The sequence below is a fragment of the Alternaria ventricosa genome (assembly GCF_023758065.1).
Source record: "Alternaria ventricosa strain BMP 2768 chromosome Unknown scaffold_20, whole genome shotgun sequence".
Lineage (NCBI taxonomy): Eukaryota > Fungi > Ascomycota > Dothideomycetes > Pleosporales > Pleosporaceae > Alternaria > Alternaria ventricosa.
Genome location: NW_026055700.1, coordinates 98,083 through 121,282, shown reverse-complemented (window position 1 = coordinate 121,282; position 23,200 = coordinate 98,083). Strand labels below are relative to the sequence as shown.

Sequence of the window (23,200 nt, the reverse complement as noted above, 5' to 3'; positions counted from 1 at the left end):
TCACAAGGTGCGACATGTAATGCGAAGAAAACCAACTGACATTAGAGAAGTCATGATATAAAAGAGTGTCCAGAGTTGAGTCCCATCTCCCAGCCTACTAATCACTATCAGAGTCATCGTTGTCCTCACTCTCGCTACTTGAGCTTGAGTCACTTCGCTTCTTCGACTTGGAAGGCTTCTTCTTCTTCTTTCTCTTCTTCCCATCATCGTCATCCTCACTCTCACTATCTGAAGAGCTCGAGTCGCTGTCCTTCTTCGACTTAGATTGCTTCTTGTTCTTGTTCTTTTTCGCTTTCTCTTCTTCCTTCTTCTGCTCTTTCCTCAGACCTTCCCTGGAGGCTTTAGCCTCGAAAGTCGAACCCATCGTCTCCGTCATATAGTTATCAAATTCTCTAGCGGTGCTGGCAATCTTTTCGAATTCTTCTCTTCCCACGCTGATCTTGACATCCTTACTCTCATCGTATTCTGCACCATCCTTTTGAGTTCTTGCGCGGAACTCAGCCATGGCTACAGCGGTGTGGAAGGCGTTTCGGATCTGGCGTCCATTCCAGCGTGCCCGCTTGCTGTCTTTGCCCTCCTTCCAGTGCTTCTTGGCAAACTTCATGATCTCTTCTCCATTGATGGTGACATGACTACGGCCACTGTTCTTCAGAACGTGCACGGTCTGGTCAATGAAGGTTTGCCACACTGCGAGTGTCGTCTTTTTGTTGAAGTCAGGATCTGAGGCGCCAGTGTTAGAGTAAGCATTGTGACATGTTCGACGTACACTTACAGAACAGCGAGATGTGCACCCGAGACGTGAAAGCCTCGTCGAAAGTCCCCACTCGATTCGTAGTCAGGAACAGTAGACCTTTATAGTACTCCAACATGCGGAGGAACACCGACACGATGCTGTTGCGCCGAAGGTCCTCCATCTTTCTTCTGGCGAGAAAGACATCTGCTTCGTCGAGTAACATGACGCAATCCCATCGACTAGCAAGTGTGAAATGCTTCTTTAGGTTCTTCTCGACATCGTCTGCCGAGCTTCCGAGATCACCACATGTAATTGGGTAGAGCGGCTTCTCCATCTGATCAGCAATGCATTCGGCTGTAGCAGTTTTGCCAACTCCAGGGGCACCTGAGTCTCATTAGTCACATGCTCCGACGCTTGAGAGAAGGCGCTTACCGTGAAGGAGGATGATGAGGCCTTGTCCTTTGCCTCGAACCAGATCCATATCATTTTCCGAACTCCCCCCAGCAGCTTGTGAGTCTTTCTTACGGAAATGCTCTCGGACCTGAGACTCGAGAACGTCTTTGTGGTCCTTCGCCAGGACCAGCTTCTCAAACCCTCTGCTCTTGTCGGTCTTCTGTGGGGTTTCAAGATCCTTGACGTTTACATGCACTGCTGAATGTTAAAAAAAGGAACCAGTACCGTGACGGTGTTCGAAACCTACCCCATTCGCGCGAACGCAGCTTATAGGCAAAGACGCGGTAATGGCAGATGATGAAGTCAGAAGGCTCTATAAGACCGGCATTTGGCGTTCCTGACAGCGGATTGAACACAGGTTTACCCTCAACGTACGCTTGGTAGGTCTTGAGGTCCGTCATTTGATCATGCACAACAGAGGTCCGATGCCAGCAGGAGATGCAGGAGTAGTTGCAATCTTTTCCTTGAGGGCAATTGCTAGTCTCCGACACGTCAAGCTCTTCTGGCTCCTGGAATGATGGCATCTCACTGGGATTGATGCCGAGATAACCCTTCATATCAACGATGACTCTGTCGGTAATCTCCTCACGAGTACGGAGCTCGAGACCTCTACAATCCACGTATAGTGCAGTAGAAGCCAGTACAGATTCGATGAACTTCTTGCCTCGCTCTCGTAACATTTCGGCTGTACTGCTAGAATGGCTGATCGGGACAACCTCTAGCTCCAGGATGTTGCGCTCTCCAAGGTATGGCGCAATGACAATCTGCCGTCGTATTGGTACCAATCTCGAACCGTTGAAGTCTAAGTAATACGCATGGATGCAAAAGGGATTTATGCCATTTATGGGCTCGATCTTGTCCTTGGAGTTGGATAGTTTGACAGGAGATGGGTAAACTGGAGCAGGCACTTTGGGCGCAATGACTCTCCGACCACCAGATGTCATGAGAATCTTCATCCCTAGCTGATCTTGAGTCTCTGTCTCATCCAGATTGGCCATTCGCTTCGTGGTTATCAGGTCTCCGGTCTGGAAAAGGTGCCATAGATCACAGAAGCGCACTTTTTTGGCCTTACGTTCCCGGAGTTCCCCATGGCCGGGTAACAAGTATGTGTGAAAAAGGTCTTTGATGCACTCGAAAGACTTCTTAACCTCAGAGAGAGCTGGCCATCCTTTCATGTTCCGCCCACAGCATCCACTGTTGTCGTCGAAAAGCTCAAGTTGTTTGAGAACAACATCCCACTCTTCTTCGGTAATGCCGTCGGGTCCATTTTGCAGTGCCTCAAACTTGCGCTGGTTCTCAATATCGACCGGGTTTGCTTTTTTAGAAGCTTTGCGAGCTTTGCGAGCCTGCTTTCTTTTGACTTTGTCGCTGATCGCCTTCGAGTCTTGCGTGTTTTCGGCCTCTTTGGAATTGTTGACGCTCTTGGAGTCGCTGATGTCTTTGGGCTCGTCGGCATCTTTGGAATCGTCGAGATTTCTGGGACTTGCCATCTGTTCTGTCTTTTTGCCTGGGCGTTGGGTAATAATTCTGGTCAAAGCTGACTCTACTTCTGACATGATGTTGAATATCTCTTCTTTGTTTCGAAGAAGAGGCTTGAAAGGTCGTAGTATCACATCATCCATGCGACCTTCGCCACCCATGTTAAACTTTCGAAACAGGTACAGTATCGCGACTCCATTGATCCTGATCCGATTCGGGAGGTGATTGTTTCTGATCTTGGCCATTTCCTCCGCCAGCCTTCTTTCATCGAACGATTTAGATGAGTGCTCAATCATCGCATCAGACGGCGTCGTCTTGTCATTTACGTCTTCGTCTCCCAGAACGTTTGCTTTTGTCACCAGTCCTCTGAATCTTTCGACCTTTTCTGCTTCTGGCTCTCCCACAAAAACATCGATTTGATGAGTGGCAGATTTTGGCTTCTCATCATTCATTGTTTTTGCAGGCTTCATGACCTTTGATAGTTGGAGATTCAACTCAGGCTTCAGGTGCAGCCCGGTCTTGTCGAGCGGAGGGGGTGGAGGGAGTTCGTCATCGCCGTCCGCCAGCCTGCGTAGTTTCTTATCGAATGCCGTGGCTCTTTTTTCAAGAAGCGCAAGCCTTTCTTCCAAAATCCTTGAGTATTGATGAACCTGCGCTATACGTTTCGGTGCCAGCTTGATACGCTCCTTGACGTTGACGTCGTCGTATTTGCTTTTGATGTAATCCAATATCTCGTCAACATCTGTACCCTCACTCAAATCTCCGTTATCGGTATCCGAGTCCCGATCTGAGTTGTCTTCCGAGGTAGCCGATGACCCATCTTTGTCTGTAGTGCGACCTATCGCAGCGTTGACATCCCAAGTTTGGGGTTCTTTGTCCTTCGGTTCTATAGCCCGTAATGCAGGGCTGTTTTCGAGTGTGACAGGCTTCGCATCGCCACTACACTCGACTGCATTGTCCGACGACATAGTAGGGGTCTTTTCGGATGCGCTGACTTCGCCTGTCATGTATTCAGTAACTACCCAAGCAGGCGAGACTGTGCGACTTACTGGATCCAGATGGCCCATCACTAACAGAGAGTACTACTCCCGAATCATCAGAGCCAGCCATCGCAGCGTCGTCTTCTCATCAATATCTTTGAATCTTTCCAACTGATCTGGATTGATCGAAATCGACCGAGATCTCGAGTTCTGGATGATAGGAGTTATTAAGCAGCCTCCCTCTAGAAACCGCAGACAAAACGTTGCTGATGATATAGACGGCGTTCAGGAGGTACAGGTGAGATGTTTTCACCAATGTGGGGTCAAACTATGTCCATACTAGCAATCGAGATGAAACTTATTTGTTAGTAAGATAAATTACGTAGCGACGCCTTATCCTGTGCTAGGGAACCGGAAGAGTAAGACCTGGGGTCTAGATGACGCCTTGCACTCGCGACGTGCATAACATCGCAAGGTTCAGTCCAACAACCGGTAATGCGAGCGATACCTGCCTAACTCGTTCAATTTTCGAGCGCCCTTACTTGTTTCATTAATTGTTTAGTCCCAATTATAGATGTCAAGGGACGGGAATATGTGAGAGTGGCGTTCGTCGAGCATGCATCGACCTGCCGTCGACCTTTCGATCATTGGGGGCGACCTGATGTGGTTGAAGGAGACGCAAGAGCAGGCTTCTTCTGCGTGGCATGGTAGTAAGCCTGGCTAGACGCCAATGACAGAATCCTGTGCTGACCCGTGCAGATGTATGTGGTACCTACCGGGATGCTGGCGGGTAAACAGTCAGGTCTCGACATGTACTTGGAGAGAGAATGGGCCAGCCGGAGTTGTTGAGATGCAGCAGTCATGAGCTCTATGTATCGCATCCGCCTACAAGCTGTTGTTTGATCGGGTGCGTGGAGCCAGGCTTCTGGCGGCACGGGTGGGCAACCTGGAATAACGATAACGCAGGCAACTACACGGCCCCCAAATGCTTGCCACCTCGATATTGTCAGCTGAATGCAGTCGCCGGAAATGGATGATAGATGCGCGAGGCTATGGGTGTAGTACCCGCTTACATCATTGGCAAAGCGCACGTTCTTCGGGTTGCGCGTGTCAGCCTTGGAGCTTTCAGCCACGTCGAGAAACTCAGGTATCTGCCTGCGCCCACTTGCGTATGCTGAAGTAGGCACCCCAATCCTCCGGCATGAATGCATAGGCGATGTGTCTGCGCGTTCGCAACCATAAGTTGTGTGTTTTAATGCAACCTATTCTCTACTGCCTCTAGGCACCATGCCGCCCCACCAACGGGCCGATGACGGGTTCCCCGCTCCTTCCATGCAACCCATATCAGTCGACTTCATCGAGAATCGATATGCGGGATTTCGCAACACCGAAGGAGAGTTGTCATGTAAATTCGATCACAGCCTTCAACAGTTTGTGACTCCCCCGTTTGCAGCTAGCGGGGTAGCACTCGAAGACTACGAGGCGGAATTGAGGGACAGCAAGCTGAGAGTCGTCGCAACCACGCAAAGCTTCGAGACCGCTCTCTCATCTCTGAAGAGAAAGAAAGCCAAGGACAAGAAAATCGCCAGCTTTGATCTTGACTCTTTTCACGACTGGAAAGAGGTAACAGATCATATACAGGTGGTTGTGAAGAATTACCACAAAGATGATTCCACGTGGGCGCATATACGTGGCGCATTTCGACGTGTCGGAGACAACGCGAAGTCCATACAGACTTTTGTCGGCCTCTTACCCGATGGAGAGTATAAGACTCTATGCGGAGGACTGACATTGATCTTGACAGTTGGTCATCTCTGGTCAATACATTTTGACTTCGAATGCTGATATTTGAGATAGGCTATGACCGAGCATGCAGCCGTCCGCGAACGGATGGCTGAGTTGTTGCGAGAGGTGCCTGATGTCGTGAATCAGTGCGAGCAATACCAGACGCTCTATCCCGGACAGAACACCATACAGTTGTGCATTAACGATATTTACCACAATCTTCTCGTAGCCCTAGAAGCGATAGTGGAATGGTACAAACAATCCGCATGGAGTAAGTGGGCTACTTTACGGCCAAGATCCTCTGTTTGGAGCCTGAACCGTGTACTGATAGTGTTAGAACACGCCACGGACAGTGTCTTAAGAAACAACAACTACGGAAAAACCATCGATCAATGTCTCCAAAACATTCGCCAGTCAAAGAGTCGCTTCACAGAAGAGACCCAAGTGTACTTGGCTTATTATCAACAAGCTACATTCCAAGGAACACGCAAACTCAACGCTCAGTCCCATGAGATCAACTCGAACGTTCTTAGCCTGGGTGGACGCGTTGCACAAGCCGAAATAAATCTCCAACATGTGGTGAATGCCGGCATAAATGGGCTTATGGGTCATCTTGACGACACGATCAAGAATGCTGACTGTAAGCCAAAACCTCTCTGATCGAGTATCAATCCGCCTTGCTAATCTTTCAAAGGGCAGGGCAATGTAGAGAAACTTGCACGGAACTGGATGGCGCAGCAGTTGAACGCCGAAAATGACAGTGAGTTGAGTATATCTTACTGCGCTCCCAACTAACTCGTGTCTAGAGCGAAGGATAATGGAACTCGAAGAGCAAGTCGCCAAGACATCCATCACTCCGAAGCGTCTCATGGAAGAGCTACACCTGAAACCCAAGAAGCATACACATGTACATGAAGCTTCCGTGGTGCTCAAAGATGGACTGAACAGCTCGACAAAGTTCCAAGAACGCGCTGGCTGGGTAGGTAGCAATAGCCGATTCCAAGCCTGGCTGGGAGGAAAGAACAAGTCCCAAATGCTGTGCGTCCAGGACCGTGGCGATTCCGACAGGACATCACCACTGAGCTTCCTCATATCACTTCTCCACGAGAGGCTCGTGACAGCACCGCGCACCCTGGTCCTCCCTTTCTTTTGTGGAAGAAGCAAAACAGACGACGGACCCGCAATCATGCCCAGGGCGCTAGTCGTCCAGCTCCTCGATGTTTGCAAGACTTATGGGTACACTGGCGAGAAAGGTCAACCCATCCTCTCATTTCTTGGACACGAAGAAAGGATGCAGTTGAACGAGCAGGACTGCGTGGCGTACACGAAAGTGCTCACGCAACTGCTACGAGAATTGCGAAAGAAGTATGATGCAATCTTCATTTTGATCGACGGTGTTGACTTCTACGATTCGGATTTCGAGGAAGAGATTGATGATTTTGTTAAGAGCATGAAGAAGCTGATCAAATCGCTCAACAAGCCAGATGACGAGGCGCTTGGTGGTGTTGTAAGGGTGCTCTTGACAACAGCCACATGGTCGAGCCGCTTCGATTCTCCTGCGAAGCCACTGGTTGTAATTGATGTGCCGGAGTATATAGAGGGGTCGATGGACGGGTTCGAGAGGTTCACGTAGATAGGCATTCTGTGTAGTTTTGGGCGATGCCAATCGCAACCTCTTTTCGTGCCGTGAGCCTCATCCACTTTCACTGTTCCTCGTTAGTTCTTATTGATATCTTCTTCAATTAGCATGCTACACTGACCTTAGCACTCATAACCGTGGTGCATGTGGACGCACACTGCCTCGTCGCATACATCGAGAGCGGTAGCACCTCGACAACTTCCTCAGCAGCGCTCGTCTATTCGGGCAGCGCTCGATGTTGGTGTGATGAAGTATGTGGCTTTAGAGGTTGAGACCCCGGGTAAAGACTTAACTTTCACCCTCCATCCGTCTCGACCACCCCATAGATGTGCGGCATCTTGTCTCTCTTATTGGCATTTAACCATTCGCAGGTCGTTTCCCAGTCTGCTTCCAACTCGTCCTCGTCAAGAGAGAGCGAGTAAGCTTCCTCGTACGGTAGGTTCTTGTCTTTCTTTAGTTGGATTCTCATTGTAGTTCGATCTAGTACATCCTTGCGCTGCTTCGCAGCCTGTTGCTGGAAGGCTTGGTAGAAATCTTCGCCGTATTCGTTGAGGTCGAGCCATACGTTCAGAGTAGTCGCGTCCCATACGACACTCAATCTGATCCTATCAGTAGCTTTCTTAGGATCAGCATCTCGAACCGGCGCGCTGGGGCCAACGTTCGGTCGAAGAGGATGTGGATGTTCGATGTGCGTATCCAGAACCGTAGGCGCTGGTGAAGACTGTTGGCCCTCCATATTTCTTGCGTAAGATTGTTGCCGAGAGATGAGGGGCTCTAACACATGATGCGGGTTGTATCGGTCGTCTTGACGGTGGATGGAACTTGCGCCATCATAGGTCACTGCTGAACGATGGAAGGAGGATGCTGGAGGAGGTGTCGGGGCATGGGGACGAAAATCCTGCTTGTAGTTTTGGAAAGTTGAAGGATGCCGAGCTGTGGACTGAGGAACGATAGTGGGTGTGTATTCTAACAAAAGCGCGTATCTAGTCAGCCAGAGCGCATGCACCGCTTATCGCCACACTGTATACACACCTGCAATCTCTTGACCCGAATCGTAACAGCCAAGAAGGATGTCTATGTCAAGATCTTCTTTTGGTACCACGTAAAACAAAGTTTCGTGTGTGGAGTTGGAATGAGGTTGGCGCCATGTAAGCTCAATGGCGCATGAGACTGGTACCAGCCGAATTTCTCCAGTTACTCGATGTGGCACTTCCACGTGGGTCAAACCGGCCTGACTTATATTGAAGGAGTCTTCGAGTTGTCGTCTGCCAACAACGTCTCCGCGTATCACGCTGTGCTTGATCGAGGCCGGTCTCATTCGGACCTTGTGGTCTACGACCTTGGTGCCGACGAGAGTAGGAAGCAGGATGTACTCTCCTGAGCTATTTTCGTCCCTGGTAGAGTGAGATGTTACTGATGATGCTGTAGCAGGAGGGCTTATCGGATATGATGTCGAGGGAAAGCGGCGTGGCGGTCCCTGGCGGGGAGGCGGAGTTCCAGTGTGTTGCGATCCATGTGAAGAGGGCGGAACACGTGGTGGGAATGTGACATTGATGTTGTTCCCGACAGGTACGGGAGACTCGTTTTGCTTTGGTCTTGATTGTATCAAGGATGAGAACACTTCCTGGAGGGTTCTTTCCCGTTCTTCACAGCACCTAGTAAGGATCTCTACGGCCTGCTCTGGGCTATGGTCGACCAGCTGTGCGACACATTCACGTATGCGATAGCGATCCATGATGTGCAGTCGAGGCGATCGAGCTGCATCTAGGTGGGGCTTACTGATGTCGCACGGACGGAGTTTGGGACGCTGCGGAAAGCAGCGCTAGCTAAGGCGCAATCGTCCATTGTCACTCATGGTTGCCGTGGCGTGAGGAGGTAAGGAATTGATGATCCTGCGAAGCGCACTGCGTGTAGCACGAGTCTCGCGGCAAGGCAGAAGATGATGGGTGCGCAGGCCGAAGATTCGCACAGGAACCAAGAAGCGCTTATCGTTTCATCGGCATCCAGGGTGATGATTCGCTCGAAAATACGCTTTGCCGTTGCGAGTTGACCGGAACTGCACGTCGGTACAGGGCTGTGAGAACATCATCCAGCAACCTTGAGGCAGCCGTATGCAGCCTGCAGCACACCGGTCAAGGCTTTTTCGTACCCCGCTCGGCTGGCCAGAGGCTTGTCCCAATCACAGCTCCACAGCCTTCCTTCATCGTATGTGCTGAGGCATCCGAGTGTGGTCAATCCCATAGGTAGTTTCCTCATAGCAGATGTTATCCAGCGCATATTGTGGGCGCGGTCGAACATGTCGCAAATGTCTGCTGCTAATCGTACGTCGAAGGAAGTTCAAGTCATGACGGGGGTAACGTCTGTCAGCCGGAATACCGCCAGCGGTAATGCTCTTCAAATCAATGGCACTGTGGCAGCCAACGTACATAATTTCAGCATGTAAGTCGAACTCCACTACAATGGACTGAGCACGCTCCTGACAATTCCAAGCAACACCTTAGTCGTAAATTATCAGTATGGCTGGGATCCGAAGATCGTTCCCCCTATGAGCCAATCAGCATTACCGAGTAGATGCATAGCGATGACGGACGTACACAAGGTGTTGAAGAGTTCAGCTCCGTCGAAGGTGTCCGCAACGTTCACTGCACAACTCCCAGTAAGAGCACCCAGCGTGACCATCTGAAAGGTGGCGGCTGACGACGACTAGATACGCGCTTCGGATCGGTCTGTCCACCAAGGACAAAACTTGATCCTCAAGCCTAGCAAGAATGACAGTCGGCACCCAGTCTTCGCCATGTTTCGACCCGATATCCCAAACAATTACATCGCGGAGAGGATCGTGCGTCGGCTGAGCCTCGTAGTATACAAGAGTTCTTCGTTCACGGTAGAAGCTGGCTCTGACCAGATCCACCTTCCGCCCACGAATGATTATGTCAGTCTCGCCTGCTGCCCGGAAGAAGAGAAAGACGAGTTCGCCATATATCGCTTCTATATTGTTAAGCATCGCCAATTCGATCTCCTCTTCGGCGCTGGCTCGGTCAGGTCTGGCTAAACCGACAAGCGAAGAGACAAGAAGCGGCAATTGAAGTTAGGCGCACCCTCCACCGTCTTCCCGTCCGGGGTTCCAAGGACGACGTGGCATTATGCACAAGTAATGTCAGCTTTGAACCGCTTCTTTCAGAGAGATGTCCATCCTCATTGGACGCCAATGGCGGTGCGAACTTGGAGTTCTTTTGGGGTGCATCTTTGGCTGCAGATCGCTTCGCGGGGGCGAATCATTGGTCGATATCTTGCATGCACGCTGCGAACTGTCACCGGACCAACCGTACTTACGGTCGACTCGCAATCGGCACTGCGCCCCAATAACGCTCTGGGTAAGTTCAGCTGGCCATTAAGTGCTGTTCCGCACCCTTCGAGCTGTCTGCACAATCTCCTGGTACTTGTGCTCTTCTCTCTCTACAAGAATTTCAACCGATACCTTGAACACAATGGTGAGTCCACTTCCGTTGTATGTGTGGCAAGGCTAATTGTCGTAACAGGCTGAAGCGGTGGCTGTTGTATCCGCAATCCAAGCTACTACTCAACTCGTAGAGCAAGTCTGCCGAATCTTCAAACGCCTCCGCGATGCGAACGCTCGTCAGAAATGTCTTCCTGAGGTCCTGGCTCGACACTATAGCGAACTCAAAAGTATCAAGGCAATCATGGGTATGATCTACGATGAGCAGGACCTGAAGACACCCACTGTTGCCGCGGAGCTGGTTCGACTACAAGACGTGTCAGAGAGGCTGGCTGCCTTGATCAAGACCTTGGTTCCGTCAACCACAAGTAAGATGATCCAGTTTGCGCGCCAGCTGGTGGACGGCTCAGCAGACGAGAAGAAGCTGAGCGCCATTATGGGCGAGCTGGTCCAAGTGAAGGCTGTGCTCGTGCTGTCCATTCAAGTCGCCCACGTAGGAGTAGTCCGCACCATGGTAAGAACTTCGAGCTTCGAATCGTGTGAGACATTGACTGATTATGTGACGCATGTAGGGGAAACAAGCTGTAGCAAATGCGGAAGCTATACAGCGGATCGACGAGTCCTTCAGGGAGCTTGTCCAGGATTGCAAGGGCCTGAAAATTGCACAACTGCTCAAGGGCCGACGTCCATCAAGTGGGTTTTAGGCTGACGATGATGTATCCAGACTAACGATATTAGACGACGGCTTTGTCCCATTGACTCTGGCCGATCTCAAGGCTCTCGACAAGGCGGGTCATGGTGATGGCGAAGATAGCGAAGACGAGACGCTCGTTGATGACTCAGAAGCATCGCCACGAGAAGTTCCCGTCAAGACCGAACGCATCGTTATCAACAATGCATCTCGTGGTTACGCTATTCAGGTAAATGCTCCGCTGGATACAGATATATACAAGCATTTGAGCAGTCTGAGAATCCAGGACAACGTGGCCGAGGAGCAGAGTGTGCAGATCAACTATGGCACGACGACCAAGTCGTTGTCGATACTTCTCGAGCTCGCGCGACTAAGGCAGGTAAGCGCGCCCGTAATCGCGCGGTGAGAGATTGCTGTGAGGGTTTCGGGCTGGATATGGCGGCCCTATCTTTGTCTCGTATAGTGTGAGAATAGCGTGACGGCAATGAAATGATGCTTCATCTATATAAGGCGAGATTGGGATAGTGGAACGTGACTGATAAAAGTACATAACTCGTAGTTACGTGAAAGGGAGTCACGCGTTGCAGTGTTCGGGCTCAGGCGCTCCTCCCCCCAACGCGTTTGCGCTAGTGGCCCGGCGTAACCTTAATCCGGCAATGGCCAGCTTCGGAAGCTTCCACGCCGTCACGGGCGTCAACACCAAGGTGCAACAGTCGCCATCGCTATCTCACCCACAACCTCTACCCCACCGTCTTCGCCGTCGCTCACTACACGAGTTCCTTGCATTCAACCCTGCCCCAAACAACACCCTAGCCTAAACATCGCCGCCGGCGCCCGCCACAGCCATGGCGCTCGATACCTTCTTCCACAACAAGATAGAGACGATGAAGCTCGAGATCATACAGGGACAAGCCAAGCTACGACGACTTGAAGCCCAGCGCAATGACTACAACTCAAGAGTACGGTTATTGCGAGAAGAGCTCGGCCTTCTACAGCAACCGGGATCCTACGTCGGAGAGGTGGTAAAGGTCATGGGTACCAAGAAGGTGCTCGTAAAGGTTCACCCCGAGGGCAAATATGGTATGTATCACATTAAGCATAGACGGAATCAAGACTAATCAAGGCAGTCGTCGATGTCGCGGACAGCGTAGATATCAGCAAACTCACCGCTGGAAAGCGCGTCACTCTCCTCAGTGACTCCTACAAGCTCGAGAAGCTCCTTCCCTCGTCCGTCGATCCCCTCGTCTCCCTCATGATGGTCGAGAAGGTGCCCGACAGCACATACGACATGATTGGTGGTTTGGATCAGCAGATCAAGGAGATCAAGGAAGTCATCGAGCTGGGTCTGCAACATCCCGAACTCTTCGAATCGCTCGGTATTGCTCAGCCCAAGGGTGTGCTGCTATACGGTCCTCCTGGAACAGGAAAGACACTGCTTGCGCGTGCGGTCGCACATCACGCTGACTGCAAGTTCATCCGAGTGTCTGGTAGCGAGCTGGTACAGAAGTACATTGGTGAGGGTAGTCGCATGGTTCGTGAACTCTTCGTCATGGCACGAGAACACGCACCCAGCATTATCTTCATGGACGAGATTGACAGCATTGGATCAAGTCGAGTGGAGGGAAGCTCAGGTGGTGATTCCGAGGTCCAGCGAACCATGTTGGAGCTGCTGAACCAGCTGGACGGTTTCGAGCCAACCAAGAACATCAAGATCATCATGGCGACCAACCGACTGGACATCCTAGATCCCGCCCTTCTACGACCCGGGCGTATCGACCGAAAGATCGAGTTCCCACCGCCAACCGTCGAGGCGCGTGCCGACATTCTGCGCATTCACTCTAGGAGCATGAACTTGACGCGTGGTATCAACCTGACAAAGGTCGCAGAGAAGATGAACGGATGTTCTGGTGCTGAGCTGAAGGGTGTGTGCACTGAGGCTGGTATGTACGCCCTCAGGGAGAGGAGAGTGCACGTCACACAGGAGGACTTCGATCTGGCGACCGCGAAGGTGCTGAACAAGCACGACGACAAGGCGACCAGTTTGAGCAAGCTGTGGAAGTAGACCATGGTACGTGGTTATGCTACTGCGCTGGCCTGCATTATGCATTGCTGGTGTTTACGTCGAGATTATGTACACCAAACATAGACGTGCAGATTCTTGGTACAAACAAATAATGACTACCGACCTTCAAAATTCCTAACTTGGTTGACGTGGATCTCGCATGGTCAGCTCAAGTGTGACGGCACGTCATACTAGCGCGGAGTAACTCCCGTCAGGACCTAGCCCGCCATCTCCCACACCACCTCGCATGCACTGCAGATCGTAACCATCTTAACATCGCTTATCGCTTACCACAGGACAGTCGCAACGGCTTCAATTCCTTATCGCATGTGTGGACCAGAGTTGTGGACGCAGTACTACCATGGCGTTCGCCCTGGAGATACCCCGCGCATCGTGGTGGTGGTACCTTCCTCCTCGTGGTATTGCGCGAGCGGGAAGCCCGATTGCGCGACAAGGAACATTATAAGTCGTCACACTAACCATGCAGTTTCCCAACCCACTGCTCAATCAAATACCATTCCGTTAAAGATCCTCCATTCACTAAGTCCTTTAGCGACGCTAATGCTCAATGTCCCTCGCCACCTGTTACCTTGACTTAAACCGGCTGTCTGTGTTTACTGCGATCTAGCTTAACCTCCGCTCTTATATTCTTTGCGCTCGCAGCCAGCTTCGAAGGGCGAAAAGAAATCATGGCCGACTCGCCAGTAAAGATGGATGAATCGCACGGTTACAAGGAACCTTCAGCGCAAACCGTAGCAAGAGATGGAGAAGCGCCGGTGAGCGTTTTGGAAGATGGGTCGTTGGACCCCGTGTACGAAGCCAAAGCGAAGATGCTGAACAAGGCCATGCAAGACATAGGTATGGGGAGGTATCAATGGCAGGTAAGTACTCATCTCATCATTACTCCCACATCCATCGTGAACACACTTCGCACAAGCAACCTTTCCCCCATACTCGTCCTTCATCTCCATCCACTCCGGTCCACCAAACTGATCTCTCCCAGCTCTTCATCGTGATTGGATTTGGTTGGGCAATGGACAATCTCTGGCCGATAGTAACATCCCTAATCTTTACGCCCATCACCAACGAATTCAACCCCACACGCCCACCGCTGCTCTCCCTCTCACAAAACATCGGACTTCTTTTCGGCGCCGTCTTCTGGGGATTTGGCTGCGATATCTTCGGAAGACGGTGGGCATTCAACCTCACTATCGGTATCACAGCTGTGTTCGGAATGATAGCAGCGAGTAGCCCCAATTTCGGTGCTATTGGCACGTTCGCTGCTCTTTGGTCTGTTGGTGTGGGCGGAAACCTGCCTGTGGATTCAGCGATTTTCCTGGAGTTCTTGCCTGGGAGCCATCAGTATCTGCTCACCATTCTGTCGATCTACTGGGCGCTCGCGCAAGTCTTTGCCACCCTTGTAGCATGGCCGTTACTTGGAAACCTTACATGTCAGCAGACGGATATCAACTGCACGAGAGGAGAAAACATGGGATGGCGGTACTTTATGATCGTGAGTGTCGAACCTCCCGTGCTTACAAGTATCCGCTAACACCTTTCCTAGGTCATGGGCGGTGTTGCGCTACTAATGTTCATCGGCCGCTTCGTCTTCTTCACAATCTTCGAGTCCCCCAAATTCCTGATGGGCAAAGGCCGAGACGCAGACGCCGTCCGCATCGTCCACGAAGTCGCGCGCCGAAACAGAAAAGAATGCACCCTCACACTTGAAGAACTAGAATCATGCAACAACTACGCGCTACCCGGTACAGTCCAGCAGACCAGCACTGCCACCGCAGCCGTTAAGCGTAAACTCCAGAAGCTGGATAGCTCGCACGTCAAAGCTCTCTTCGCGACCAGGAAACTCGCTTTCTCAACCAGCACCATCACTTTAGTCTGGGCATTCATCGGCCTCGGCTACCCCCTCTACAACGCCTTCCTGCCCTACATCCAAGCCACCCGCGGTGCCGACTTCGGTGACGGCTCGACCTATATCACCTACCGCAACAGTCTCATCATCGCCGTGCTTGGCGTACCAGGATGCATCCTCGGCGCAGTACTCGTCGAAACACCGCATATTGGACGCAAAGGCACACTAGCCCTCTCTACAGTCCTCACTGGCGTCTTTCTACTGTGTTCCACGACGGCGCTTACTTCCAACGCCCTTTTAGGATGGAACTGCGCCTACAACTTCATGAGCAACATTATGTATGCGGTGCTGTATGCGTATACGCCTGAGATCTTTCCAACCAAAGATCGCGGTACGGGAAATGCTATAACGGCGAGTGCGAACAGGGTGTTTGGTATTATGGCGCCTATTGTGGCTATGTTTGCGGATTTGGAGACCAGTGCGCCGGTCTATGTTAGTGGGGCGTTGTTCATCGCTGCGGGTGTTTTGGTGCTCATACTGCCTTTCGAGAGTAGGGGGAAAGCGAGTATGTAAATGGGCAGGCCCAAAGCGTGTTCTGAACGACACAGATGCGTGGATAGTGTGAATGCATCTATGTACTTAGAACTGGGCTTCTAGAAGGAAGGTACAAGAACCGATATACAAGTAGTCATCACAATGAAGTCTCAAACAGCCCCTGGGGTAGCACCAGAAGGAACAGCACCCAACGACACAGCCCCACCAGGCGTAGTCCCATTAGCTCCCGGCCCACCAATCAAATCCGCACCCGTCTGATTCTGGTTCGCAACACCACCACCCGCCTGATAATCCGCAGCAACACCAAACATCTGATCGTCACTATGATCAGCCGTAGTACTAATACCGATCTGAATCCAAGCCATCAACCCATCCTCGACCCCATCACCCAGATACACGTACTGAGGAAACGGGTCAAAGTCGTCATCAGCCTGCACAACCGACAAGAAATCGTCGTCGTTGGTGATATACGGCTGCGTACTAAAGATATAAGGCTCGGTAGCCTCAACCTCAGTCTTGAGATCTTCAGGGTAGAAAAGCTGACCAGCATGTGCGATAGTGCCATCGGAGCCCGTGGTGCCGTTTGAGCGGACGGTCACATTAGACTTGACGAGAAGGTGCGTGTGTGTTGCGCGATCGGTATAGTGGCCCGGAGACAACGTTTCGAAAGCCACGACGCCATCAGCATCCGTTTCTTGGACGCCGCGTAGAAAGGTGGTGTTGAGGCCGCCTTGCCCGTTTTCAACGCCACTGTAGTAGCCCGTGGCGTTGGTGTTCCATATGTCGACGAAGAGGTGGGGGACGGGCTCGCAGGTGGTGATATCGACGTATTGCACTTCGAGGTAGAGGTCGATGCCCTTTTGGTCTTCGACTACGTTCTTCCGGATCAGTTCGCCGGTGACGTAGTAGGGCCCGAAGGTGAGTTCGGGGGTAAGGATGCATGAGGTGTTTGCGGCGAAGATGGCGCTGGTGAGAGTGTTGGGCGTGTAATCTATCGTGCCGGTCATGTTATGGTTGACGTTTTCGAATTCCTGGAGTTGCTTCAAATCGCGACGGTACTTCTTGGGCTCTGTATGCTGATTTAGCCATCGTTGTTGGAAACAGGGTTCGATGGTTGGGGGAGAGCATACTTGCAGTGATTCCACGCTTACGACGAAGCTCATCCAGCGTGTTTGCGCGACGTTCTTCAGAACGCCGCATCAAGCTTCGGTGCTTGAGCGTATTTTGACATCCAGCCAAAGAACGTTTCGCTGCAGCAGCGCGCAAGCCACGAACTTCTACCTCGCGTTTGATCTTGGCATGGTCGTGTGTCTCGCCGGGGTGAGCTAAGACAGTGCTAAAGAGAGAGGTGACTGTAGCGGCACTGGTGAGGACGGAGGCGAGTTTGACCATGTTCGATTGCTAAATTTAGTGAAGACAGAAGTTGGTATGATCTGTTGAACGATTGAAAGGTACAAGGATTTGATACAGCCAGCTAGCAACACCGGAGAAATGATGATGATGATGGAGCTATACACTTCACATCGATACTCACTGCCTTTATACAACAATACGCATCTCACAAGAACTGCCTGAGATATACCACTAACTTCCTATTCCTACATGTAGACCTAAAGCGATGATGTACAATTTCAGTGTATGTCTCACACGCATTTCGTACATGGGATATCTTACCCCTACCTAACCACGTTTCCCCTTGCTGTCGCATCGAATCCAGTCGAGCACTGCAGCCATCACCACTTCACCAACCTTACCAAAGCTTCGTCACGATACATGACGCGGCACCCAACAATCCAAGCCTCGCCTAGAATAGCTTCTCGTTGTACGAAAACTCTAACCCCTTCGTACTACATGTAGTGCTATTCGTCGTATTGTATAACGCGGCCATCCCTATGCGAAGTGGGTCTTAATGTATACGTCTGCCCGGGAGGTTGAAACGAATCAAATAATGAGGTCTGGCGGACGGGGGCGGCTGTACGAAGTGGGTCACGGGGAAACGGGAAACGGGAAGCGCCAAGCCTGGCCAACAGCCCGAATCAGCAGTAATCAAATCTCTCCCATTGGTTACCGTCAGCGTTATCTTCAAGACGTATGCGTATACAAGTTGTTGTAAGCCTCGTCGGACTCGTTGTTGATCTTTATATTGCTATCAATGAACGGCCGATTTTCTAAAAGGCGAAGACTACCTGCGAGCTCAACTCCAGCCCGCACAATACCATACTGATCTCATCATTTGCTTCCCCAGGCCTTCTGCATCAACTCCTCGACACCGATCGGATGAATCTGGGGAAATCCATGGTTTCTCAATCCATCTTTCGAGGCATCCATGTTCACACGTACGGCCAACATGCTGAACTCGACGACTAAGGGTTGAATGAATTCCGGAGGAAACTCGTATGTGCCTTCTGGTTGCTCGAGCACCGTCGCTTGACCTTTCTCCAACTTGTCGATGGTATCGTAGGTGATGTCCCATTTCGTGCCTGTCATGAAGCTGTTAGCTTTATCCCAATCGCCATGATAGGAGTGACAAGGATGACTTACCCGTAACCTTCTCCGCCAACTCAACAGCCTTCTTCCACGTCATCGCATCAGAAGCAAAAGGACTAAGCTCCGGCCATTTCTTCTCATCATCCAACGTCGCAACAATATACTTCGCCAAGTCCGTCGAATGAATAAACGAGACCGCCGAATTGCCATCACCTGGCAGCACCGCCTTCTTGTTCTTGAAGTCCAAAGCATAGTTGAAAGGCTTCATGTTGGATTTGACATGCGGCATGGCAAAGTAATCCGAATACCAGCCCAAGAAAACGCGTGTGAAGTCGATATGGGAGCTACGCAGTAGATCGGCGGCGTCAAGCCACCATTTCGCGGAAGGATACACGTCGAGAATGCCGGGTTGTGAGTAGTTGACTCCGTACTCGCTAGGCATGAAGCGCTTTACGTTGCCGGCGTCGATTGAGGCGCGGATGAGGTTCATCTGCGAGTCTGCGCCTGGTTTGTCGAAGAGGCGGAGTGCGGATATGACGATTTCGATGTTGTTCTTCTGGAGTAGGTCTTTCATTGATGCGACGTCATCGTAGTTTGTTTCGAGGACTGGCACGGATTCGAGGCCTAGTAGTTTGCTTGCCTGGATGTCATTTAGTGATGTGCAAAGTCAGATGGGTTTTGCGTTCATACGCTTCGGCTTAGGATCAAAACTTGATGTTTGCCTCGTCGAACGAGTTCTTCGACGATTGTACGGCCGATGCCGCCTGTGCCTCCGGCCACTGCTACGGTGACCATGGCTGAGTTCTGGTTGACGGACGTTGATGTGAAGAAGAAAAGTGGAAGTGACTAGGCGATGATGCAACTGAAGAAGTTGCTGAGAGTTGGTAGAGTTGATAATGACATTTGAAGGTATCTCAATAGGCTTTATATGGTCAGTATGTGGACGAAACCCGGTCGAAGGATTCATGTCTACACGAAATGGCATTGCCTATCCGTGACTGTGTACCTTGGCATAGCGACAGAAAGCTGCTTGTAGACATCGATAGAAGCTACGCGGCTGCAAATATCCGCTCGTAAATCTCCCGTCCAGTGGGAGGCCGCGATTCCAATAGGAAGACCTTGGCAGGGCGCATGACGTGACTACCACAAAGACATCAGTGTAAGCATCAACATGTGAGTTGCGGCGCCATGCCGGACTCACGGACATTTGTAAAGTGCGTAAAGTGGGGAAATCAGGGCGGAGAGAGGCTTGGGAGATGGGTGGCGCATCTGCGCTAACTATACAGGGACCGAGCTAAGCCCGTTTGAGCGGCCGTACGCCGATGATTGCACCGTAAACTGGAAACTTCAAGGTTAACGCCCTTCAATTATTCAGCTGAGTACCTACATATGCCCTGTTTTCGCTGACACACGTTGTTCGTCCGGTACCATGTTTTTCGTCCTGGACCGCGACGATTTGTCCTGATATACGCTCAATCGCGCTGTCCACGGAGCCCGCTCGTGGCATCCATATCATTGCCTATCGCATAGATTCATCTCATACCAGACGGTTTCTTTTGCCGCAATGCAGTCTCTCATATTCTCTGGCGAAGTACTCCAGATAATACGCATCGTATGCGGAGAAGAAATGGTGCTTTGGTGTCAAGGACATCGACAGACATCATGCACTCGGTAGAGTATCTTTATCTTTTAAGATGAGTGCATCTGTGCCCTATCATAGACACAAGAAAACTCCTAGTGATGTAGACGAACCATTCACTCGAGCAACGTACGGCCAACATGTCACGATCTCCAACCCTTCATCACACCCTTCATCACACACCCAAAAGGTTCACACCCATCTCTTGAAGCCACCCCATCACCGAAACACCATCTCCTCTCCAGCAATAAATACCACAGAACATCATCACCTCCCTCTAGCCCCCATTACTCTTCATACCTCACCCCAGCACGCACGTATCACCACCACAGTCACCATGCTCCCCTTCCTAGTAGCAAGCTTCCTCAAGGACAGGATCCTGAACAAAACCTTCTTCGTCTGCATCTTCACCCTCATCTCCCTGATCATCTACCTCTTCGTCCTCCTCGGCTGCATAAGCACAGGTGCTGGCATCGAGAGTCTGTATTGGGTTATGATATCGCAGAATGGGACTGCTGGACAGCCACCTGTTGCAGTGCGGATAGGGTATTTTGGTACGCACATCTCTTAACTGACATTCCGCGTGTTGGTATTAGTGCTGTATTGGGATTTGAGGTTACTGACAGTATAACAGGCCTCTGTGCATCCTTTCCACCAAACACCACGGCGCCAAGCGATAACCCCACACCAGCGCCTTTGGAATGCTTCCCAGGAGATACACCACCAGGTCTTTCCAGTATACCAATGACTCACCCCGTTCTCGCTTCCGCCCTGGCACTCCAGAAATCCTCTTTATACCCTCTTCCTGCGATCGCCTCATCCCTCTTCCTCATCTCCCTAATCTATTACTTCATCTTCCGCGAACGAGGTGGCCGGAACGAGAAGGCTTCGAAGTTCCTGCTAGGGGTCAGTGCGGCGCTGGGCGTTGCTGGTGCGCTGTGTGCGATGGCTAGTGCGAAGGCATTGCATGAGATAGGGATTCTGCTGGGACATCATGCGGTTGGTGGCGGTGAGGGGGAGGTCAGCATCGAAGCTGGGAGTTGGGAAGGTGTGGGGCTGTGTATCGCGGCTGGTATTCACTTTGTTATTGTAGTTTATGCGGCGATCGGGATGCCGGGGTTTAGTCTGGGTTTCGGTAGTGGTGGATATATCGGGAAGAGGTTCTTGTAGAGCTGGCGGCTAGAGGCGACCCGAATACAGGGATATGAATAGCTGTTGTTAATGCGAAATCAGTATCTTTGAATGCGATCAGTGGTAGGGTGTCATGATCCGCGTCAGCATCCACATTTGTGAAACAGTGTTGACCAAAGATGTCGGGTCTGAATTGAGGAATATCGAATACTGTCGAGCCCGTTCCCGAGTGTGCCCGCAACACCTTGAACGCCTCGCCAAGGAAACCCTCGTGCCTGGAGATGCCGTCGCATTCGTAATAGAAAAAGCGCTTAGAACTGGTCCAGGGTCATGCTCATAGAAACGTCCGTGTTCTCGACCATCTTTGTGAACTCCTCAAAGCTGATCTTGCCGTCGCGGTCTAGATCGGCCTCCATGATGGTCTTGTCAACAATCTACACGCTCGTTAGACGTCTGCCATATGACTTCCAATGTGTTTTACGCACCTGTTGCAGCTGTTGGTCCTTCAGGTTGCTTCCAACCATCATCTTCAGTACTATGAAGAGCTCGCCATTGCTGATGTAGCCGTCGCGGTCGATGTCGTATACGCGGAAAGCGAATCGCAGCTTCTCCTCCTTGTTGCCCTTGCTACTGAAAGCTGAGAGACCGGAGACGAATTCTTGGAAGTCGACGTCGCCTCCACCATCTTCATCGAAGATAGCGATCATGCGTGTTGCGAGAGGGTTCGAGGAGATTTGGGGGAGGGCTAGGAATTCGTCGCGCTCGATGGTACCAGAGTTGTCCTGGACTGAGTTAGCCAAGCATTCGTCTATTGCGTATGGTGCTGATCGCGCACCTTGTCCAGCTTCATAAACCGTTTCCTTAGGCGGTCAACCTCCTCGCGGTCAACTACATGCTGTTAGCAAGCTATTCTCAGCCCCGCAGGCGCCCCTTCGCGTATGTCTCCTCTTTCGCCGCTTACGTACAGTTGGACCCGGAGGCTATGTTGTCGAGCAGCCCGGACTGTTGGTTACCCATTCTGGCGATTTATCTGGGGTAGGAATTGGATGTGGAGGATATTGTCGTGTCTCGATGTCGTGGGGCTGCTGGTCGCCGCCGCTAGGGTCCAACCGCGCTAAAGGCAGGCACCGCGCCCCGACGTCAACCGCCAAGACTCCACCTTCCCTTCCGCGCATCCACATTCAGCACTCTGCTCGAGCCTCACGTCGCGGCGTATATTCAGACACAATGGAATCAGATATACCCACCGAAGTTGGCTCAGTGCTACAGGGCGCATCCATCAACCAACACCCATCCGTACGCCATGACCTGAACCCATCGACCGCCGCATCCCAGAAGCAGCCCGTCACCCTCAATGAACACCCAGATCCCGATAGCTCGGAAGTCGGCGAAGATGAAATACCAGTCAGCGTATTAGATCCGGTACTGCGCCAGAAGACGATGCCCCCGCTACCAGACCTTCGATTCGAACAAAGTTACCTAAAGAGCATCGAGCAAGCAGAGGGATGGCAGGGCGTGGCATGGATTACATTACGAGACCAGGTACAAGGAGATAAGAATGGAGCATATGGGAAGTTTCGCTAATCAGCGGCATAGGTCATCATGTGCTTCGCGCAAGGCGTGTTATGGACTCTCCTACTCAACGGCTGGCGGCATTGGAACCGATCGACCAAGTTTAGTGGACACGGCGTCGGTGCGCGGATACGGAGATGGTGGTGGGGAGTCAACAACTGGACGATACCGAATGCAAAGTCCAAGTTGAGGGATACCAAATTGGCGAAGAATGTGACGGAGGTAAGTGTGGCCTTCTTGAAAGTCCGGCGCCGAACACGTGTTTGAAGTGTGGGATCCAACGCTAATGATCTTTTAGTATTACGAAGGAGAGTTCTCAAGCGCTGCTCAAGATTGAATGCGATGATTCGTAGCTCTTTCCCTATTCAGCCATATCTGCACCTAAATGTCATAGGTTTGAGCAGGCCCTTTGGGCGTGACGAAAACACTCCAATGACCAAACCAGACCACTTGGTGTTACTCGCATTGCTAATTCTGTCCTAACAATGCACCTCAGACTCCTTAGTTCCGCGGGTGGCGTCCATCGGGTAATAAATGCGGATTGCGGCACGGGCGCCCCTCCAATCCGACGTATCCACACTCGCTCTCACCTCATCCTTGGAAATCTTCCTCGCGCCTCTCCCTACTTTCTATTACCCCAAACAGCAATACTTGCTATCTCAATCTAACA

General features: G+C 51.4%; 11 protein-coding genes across 11 annotated transcripts; 6 read left to right on the top strand and 5 right to left on the bottom strand.

Moving 5' to 3' along the window:
• Positions 1 to 97: 97 nt before the first annotated feature.
• On the bottom strand, positions 98 to 3,775 carry J4E93_009211 (uncharacterized protein; the record flags this gene model as incomplete). The annotated part of the gene is made up of 5 exons (XM_049347105.1): positions 98 to 720; positions 767 to 1,117; positions 1,166 to 1,381; positions 1,434 to 3,665; positions 3,715 to 3,775. 5 exons carry the CDS (start codon positions 3,773 to 3,775, stop codon positions 98 to 100), a joined length of 3,483 nt encoding a protein of 1,160 aa, XP_049195669.1.
• A 1,157-nt stretch (positions 3,776 to 4,932) lies between these two features.
• Positions 4,933 to 7,063, top strand: J4E93_009210 (uncharacterized protein; the record flags this gene model as incomplete). The annotated part of the gene is made up of 4 exons (XM_049347104.1): positions 4,933 to 5,268; positions 5,503 to 6,070; positions 6,125 to 6,190; positions 6,237 to 7,063. The coding sequence occupies 4 exons, from the start codon at positions 4,933 to 4,935 to the stop codon at positions 7,061 to 7,063; spliced, it is 1,797 nt and encodes a 598-aa protein (XP_049195668.1).
• Positions 7,064 to 7,364: 301 nt separating this feature from the next.
• J4E93_009209 (uncharacterized protein) lies at positions 7,365 to 7,805 on the bottom strand (the record flags this gene model as incomplete). Its single annotated transcript, XM_049347103.1, has 1 exon — positions 7,365 to 7,805. The coding sequence occupies one exon, from the start codon at positions 7,803 to 7,805 to the stop codon at positions 7,365 to 7,367; it is 441 nt and encodes a 146-aa protein (XP_049195667.1).
• A 2,752-nt stretch (positions 7,806 to 10,557) lies between these two features.
• J4E93_009208 (uncharacterized protein) lies at positions 10,558 to 11,623 on the top strand (the record flags this gene model as incomplete). Its single annotated transcript, XM_049347102.1, has 4 exons — positions 10,558 to 10,560; positions 10,609 to 11,040; positions 11,099 to 11,219; positions 11,265 to 11,623. 4 exons carry the CDS (start codon positions 10,558 to 10,560, stop codon positions 11,621 to 11,623), a joined length of 915 nt encoding a protein of 304 aa, XP_049195666.1.
• A 439-nt stretch (positions 11,624 to 12,062) lies between these two features.
• On the top strand, positions 12,063 to 13,279 carry LET1 (26S protease regulatory subunit 8; the record flags this gene model as incomplete). Its single annotated transcript, XM_049347101.1, has 2 exons — positions 12,063 to 12,297; positions 12,345 to 13,279. 2 exons carry the CDS (start codon positions 12,063 to 12,065, stop codon positions 13,277 to 13,279), a joined length of 1,170 nt encoding a protein of 389 aa, XP_049195665.1.
• A 689-nt stretch (positions 13,280 to 13,968) lies between these two features.
• Positions 13,969 to 15,719, top strand: J4E93_009206 (uncharacterized protein; the record flags this gene model as incomplete). Its single annotated transcript, XM_049347100.1, has 3 exons — positions 13,969 to 14,160; positions 14,283 to 14,792; positions 14,844 to 15,719. 3 exons carry the CDS (start codon positions 13,969 to 13,971, stop codon positions 15,717 to 15,719), a joined length of 1,578 nt encoding a protein of 525 aa, XP_049195664.1.
• Positions 15,720 to 15,850: 131 nt separating this feature from the next.
• On the bottom strand, positions 15,851 to 17,093 carry J4E93_009205 (uncharacterized protein; the record flags this gene model as incomplete). The annotated part of the gene is made up of 2 exons (XM_049347099.1): positions 15,851 to 16,770; positions 16,832 to 17,093. 2 exons carry the CDS (start codon positions 17,091 to 17,093, stop codon positions 15,851 to 15,853), a joined length of 1,182 nt encoding a protein of 393 aa, XP_049195663.1.
• Positions 17,094 to 17,930: 837 nt separating this feature from the next.
• Positions 17,931 to 18,983, bottom strand: J4E93_009204 (uncharacterized protein; the record flags this gene model as incomplete). The annotated part of the gene is made up of 3 exons (XM_049347098.1): positions 17,931 to 18,181; positions 18,243 to 18,828; positions 18,879 to 18,983. 3 exons carry the CDS (start codon positions 18,981 to 18,983, stop codon positions 17,931 to 17,933), a joined length of 942 nt encoding a protein of 313 aa, XP_049195662.1.
• Positions 18,984 to 20,164: 1,181 nt separating this feature from the next.
• J4E93_009203 (uncharacterized protein) lies at positions 20,165 to 20,507 on the top strand (the record flags this gene model as incomplete). Its single annotated transcript, XM_049347097.1, has 2 exons — positions 20,165 to 20,373; positions 20,462 to 20,507. 2 exons carry the CDS (start codon positions 20,165 to 20,167, stop codon positions 20,505 to 20,507), a joined length of 255 nt encoding a protein of 84 aa, XP_049195661.1.
• Positions 20,508 to 21,269: 762 nt separating this feature from the next.
• CNB1 (Calcineurin subunit B) lies at positions 21,270 to 21,975 on the bottom strand (the record flags this gene model as incomplete). Its single annotated transcript, XM_049347096.1, has 4 exons — positions 21,270 to 21,392; positions 21,444 to 21,740; positions 21,794 to 21,846; positions 21,924 to 21,975. The coding sequence occupies 4 exons, from the start codon at positions 21,973 to 21,975 to the stop codon at positions 21,270 to 21,272; spliced, it is 525 nt and encodes a 174-aa protein (XP_049195660.1).
• A 210-nt stretch (positions 21,976 to 22,185) lies between these two features.
• J4E93_009201 (uncharacterized protein) lies at positions 22,186 to 22,867 on the top strand (the record flags this gene model as incomplete). Its single annotated transcript, XM_049347095.1, has 3 exons — positions 22,186 to 22,500; positions 22,555 to 22,752; positions 22,829 to 22,867. The coding sequence occupies 3 exons, from the start codon at positions 22,186 to 22,188 to the stop codon at positions 22,865 to 22,867; spliced, it is 552 nt and encodes a 183-aa protein (XP_049195659.1).
• Between the last annotated feature and the right edge of the window lie 333 nt (positions 22,868 to 23,200).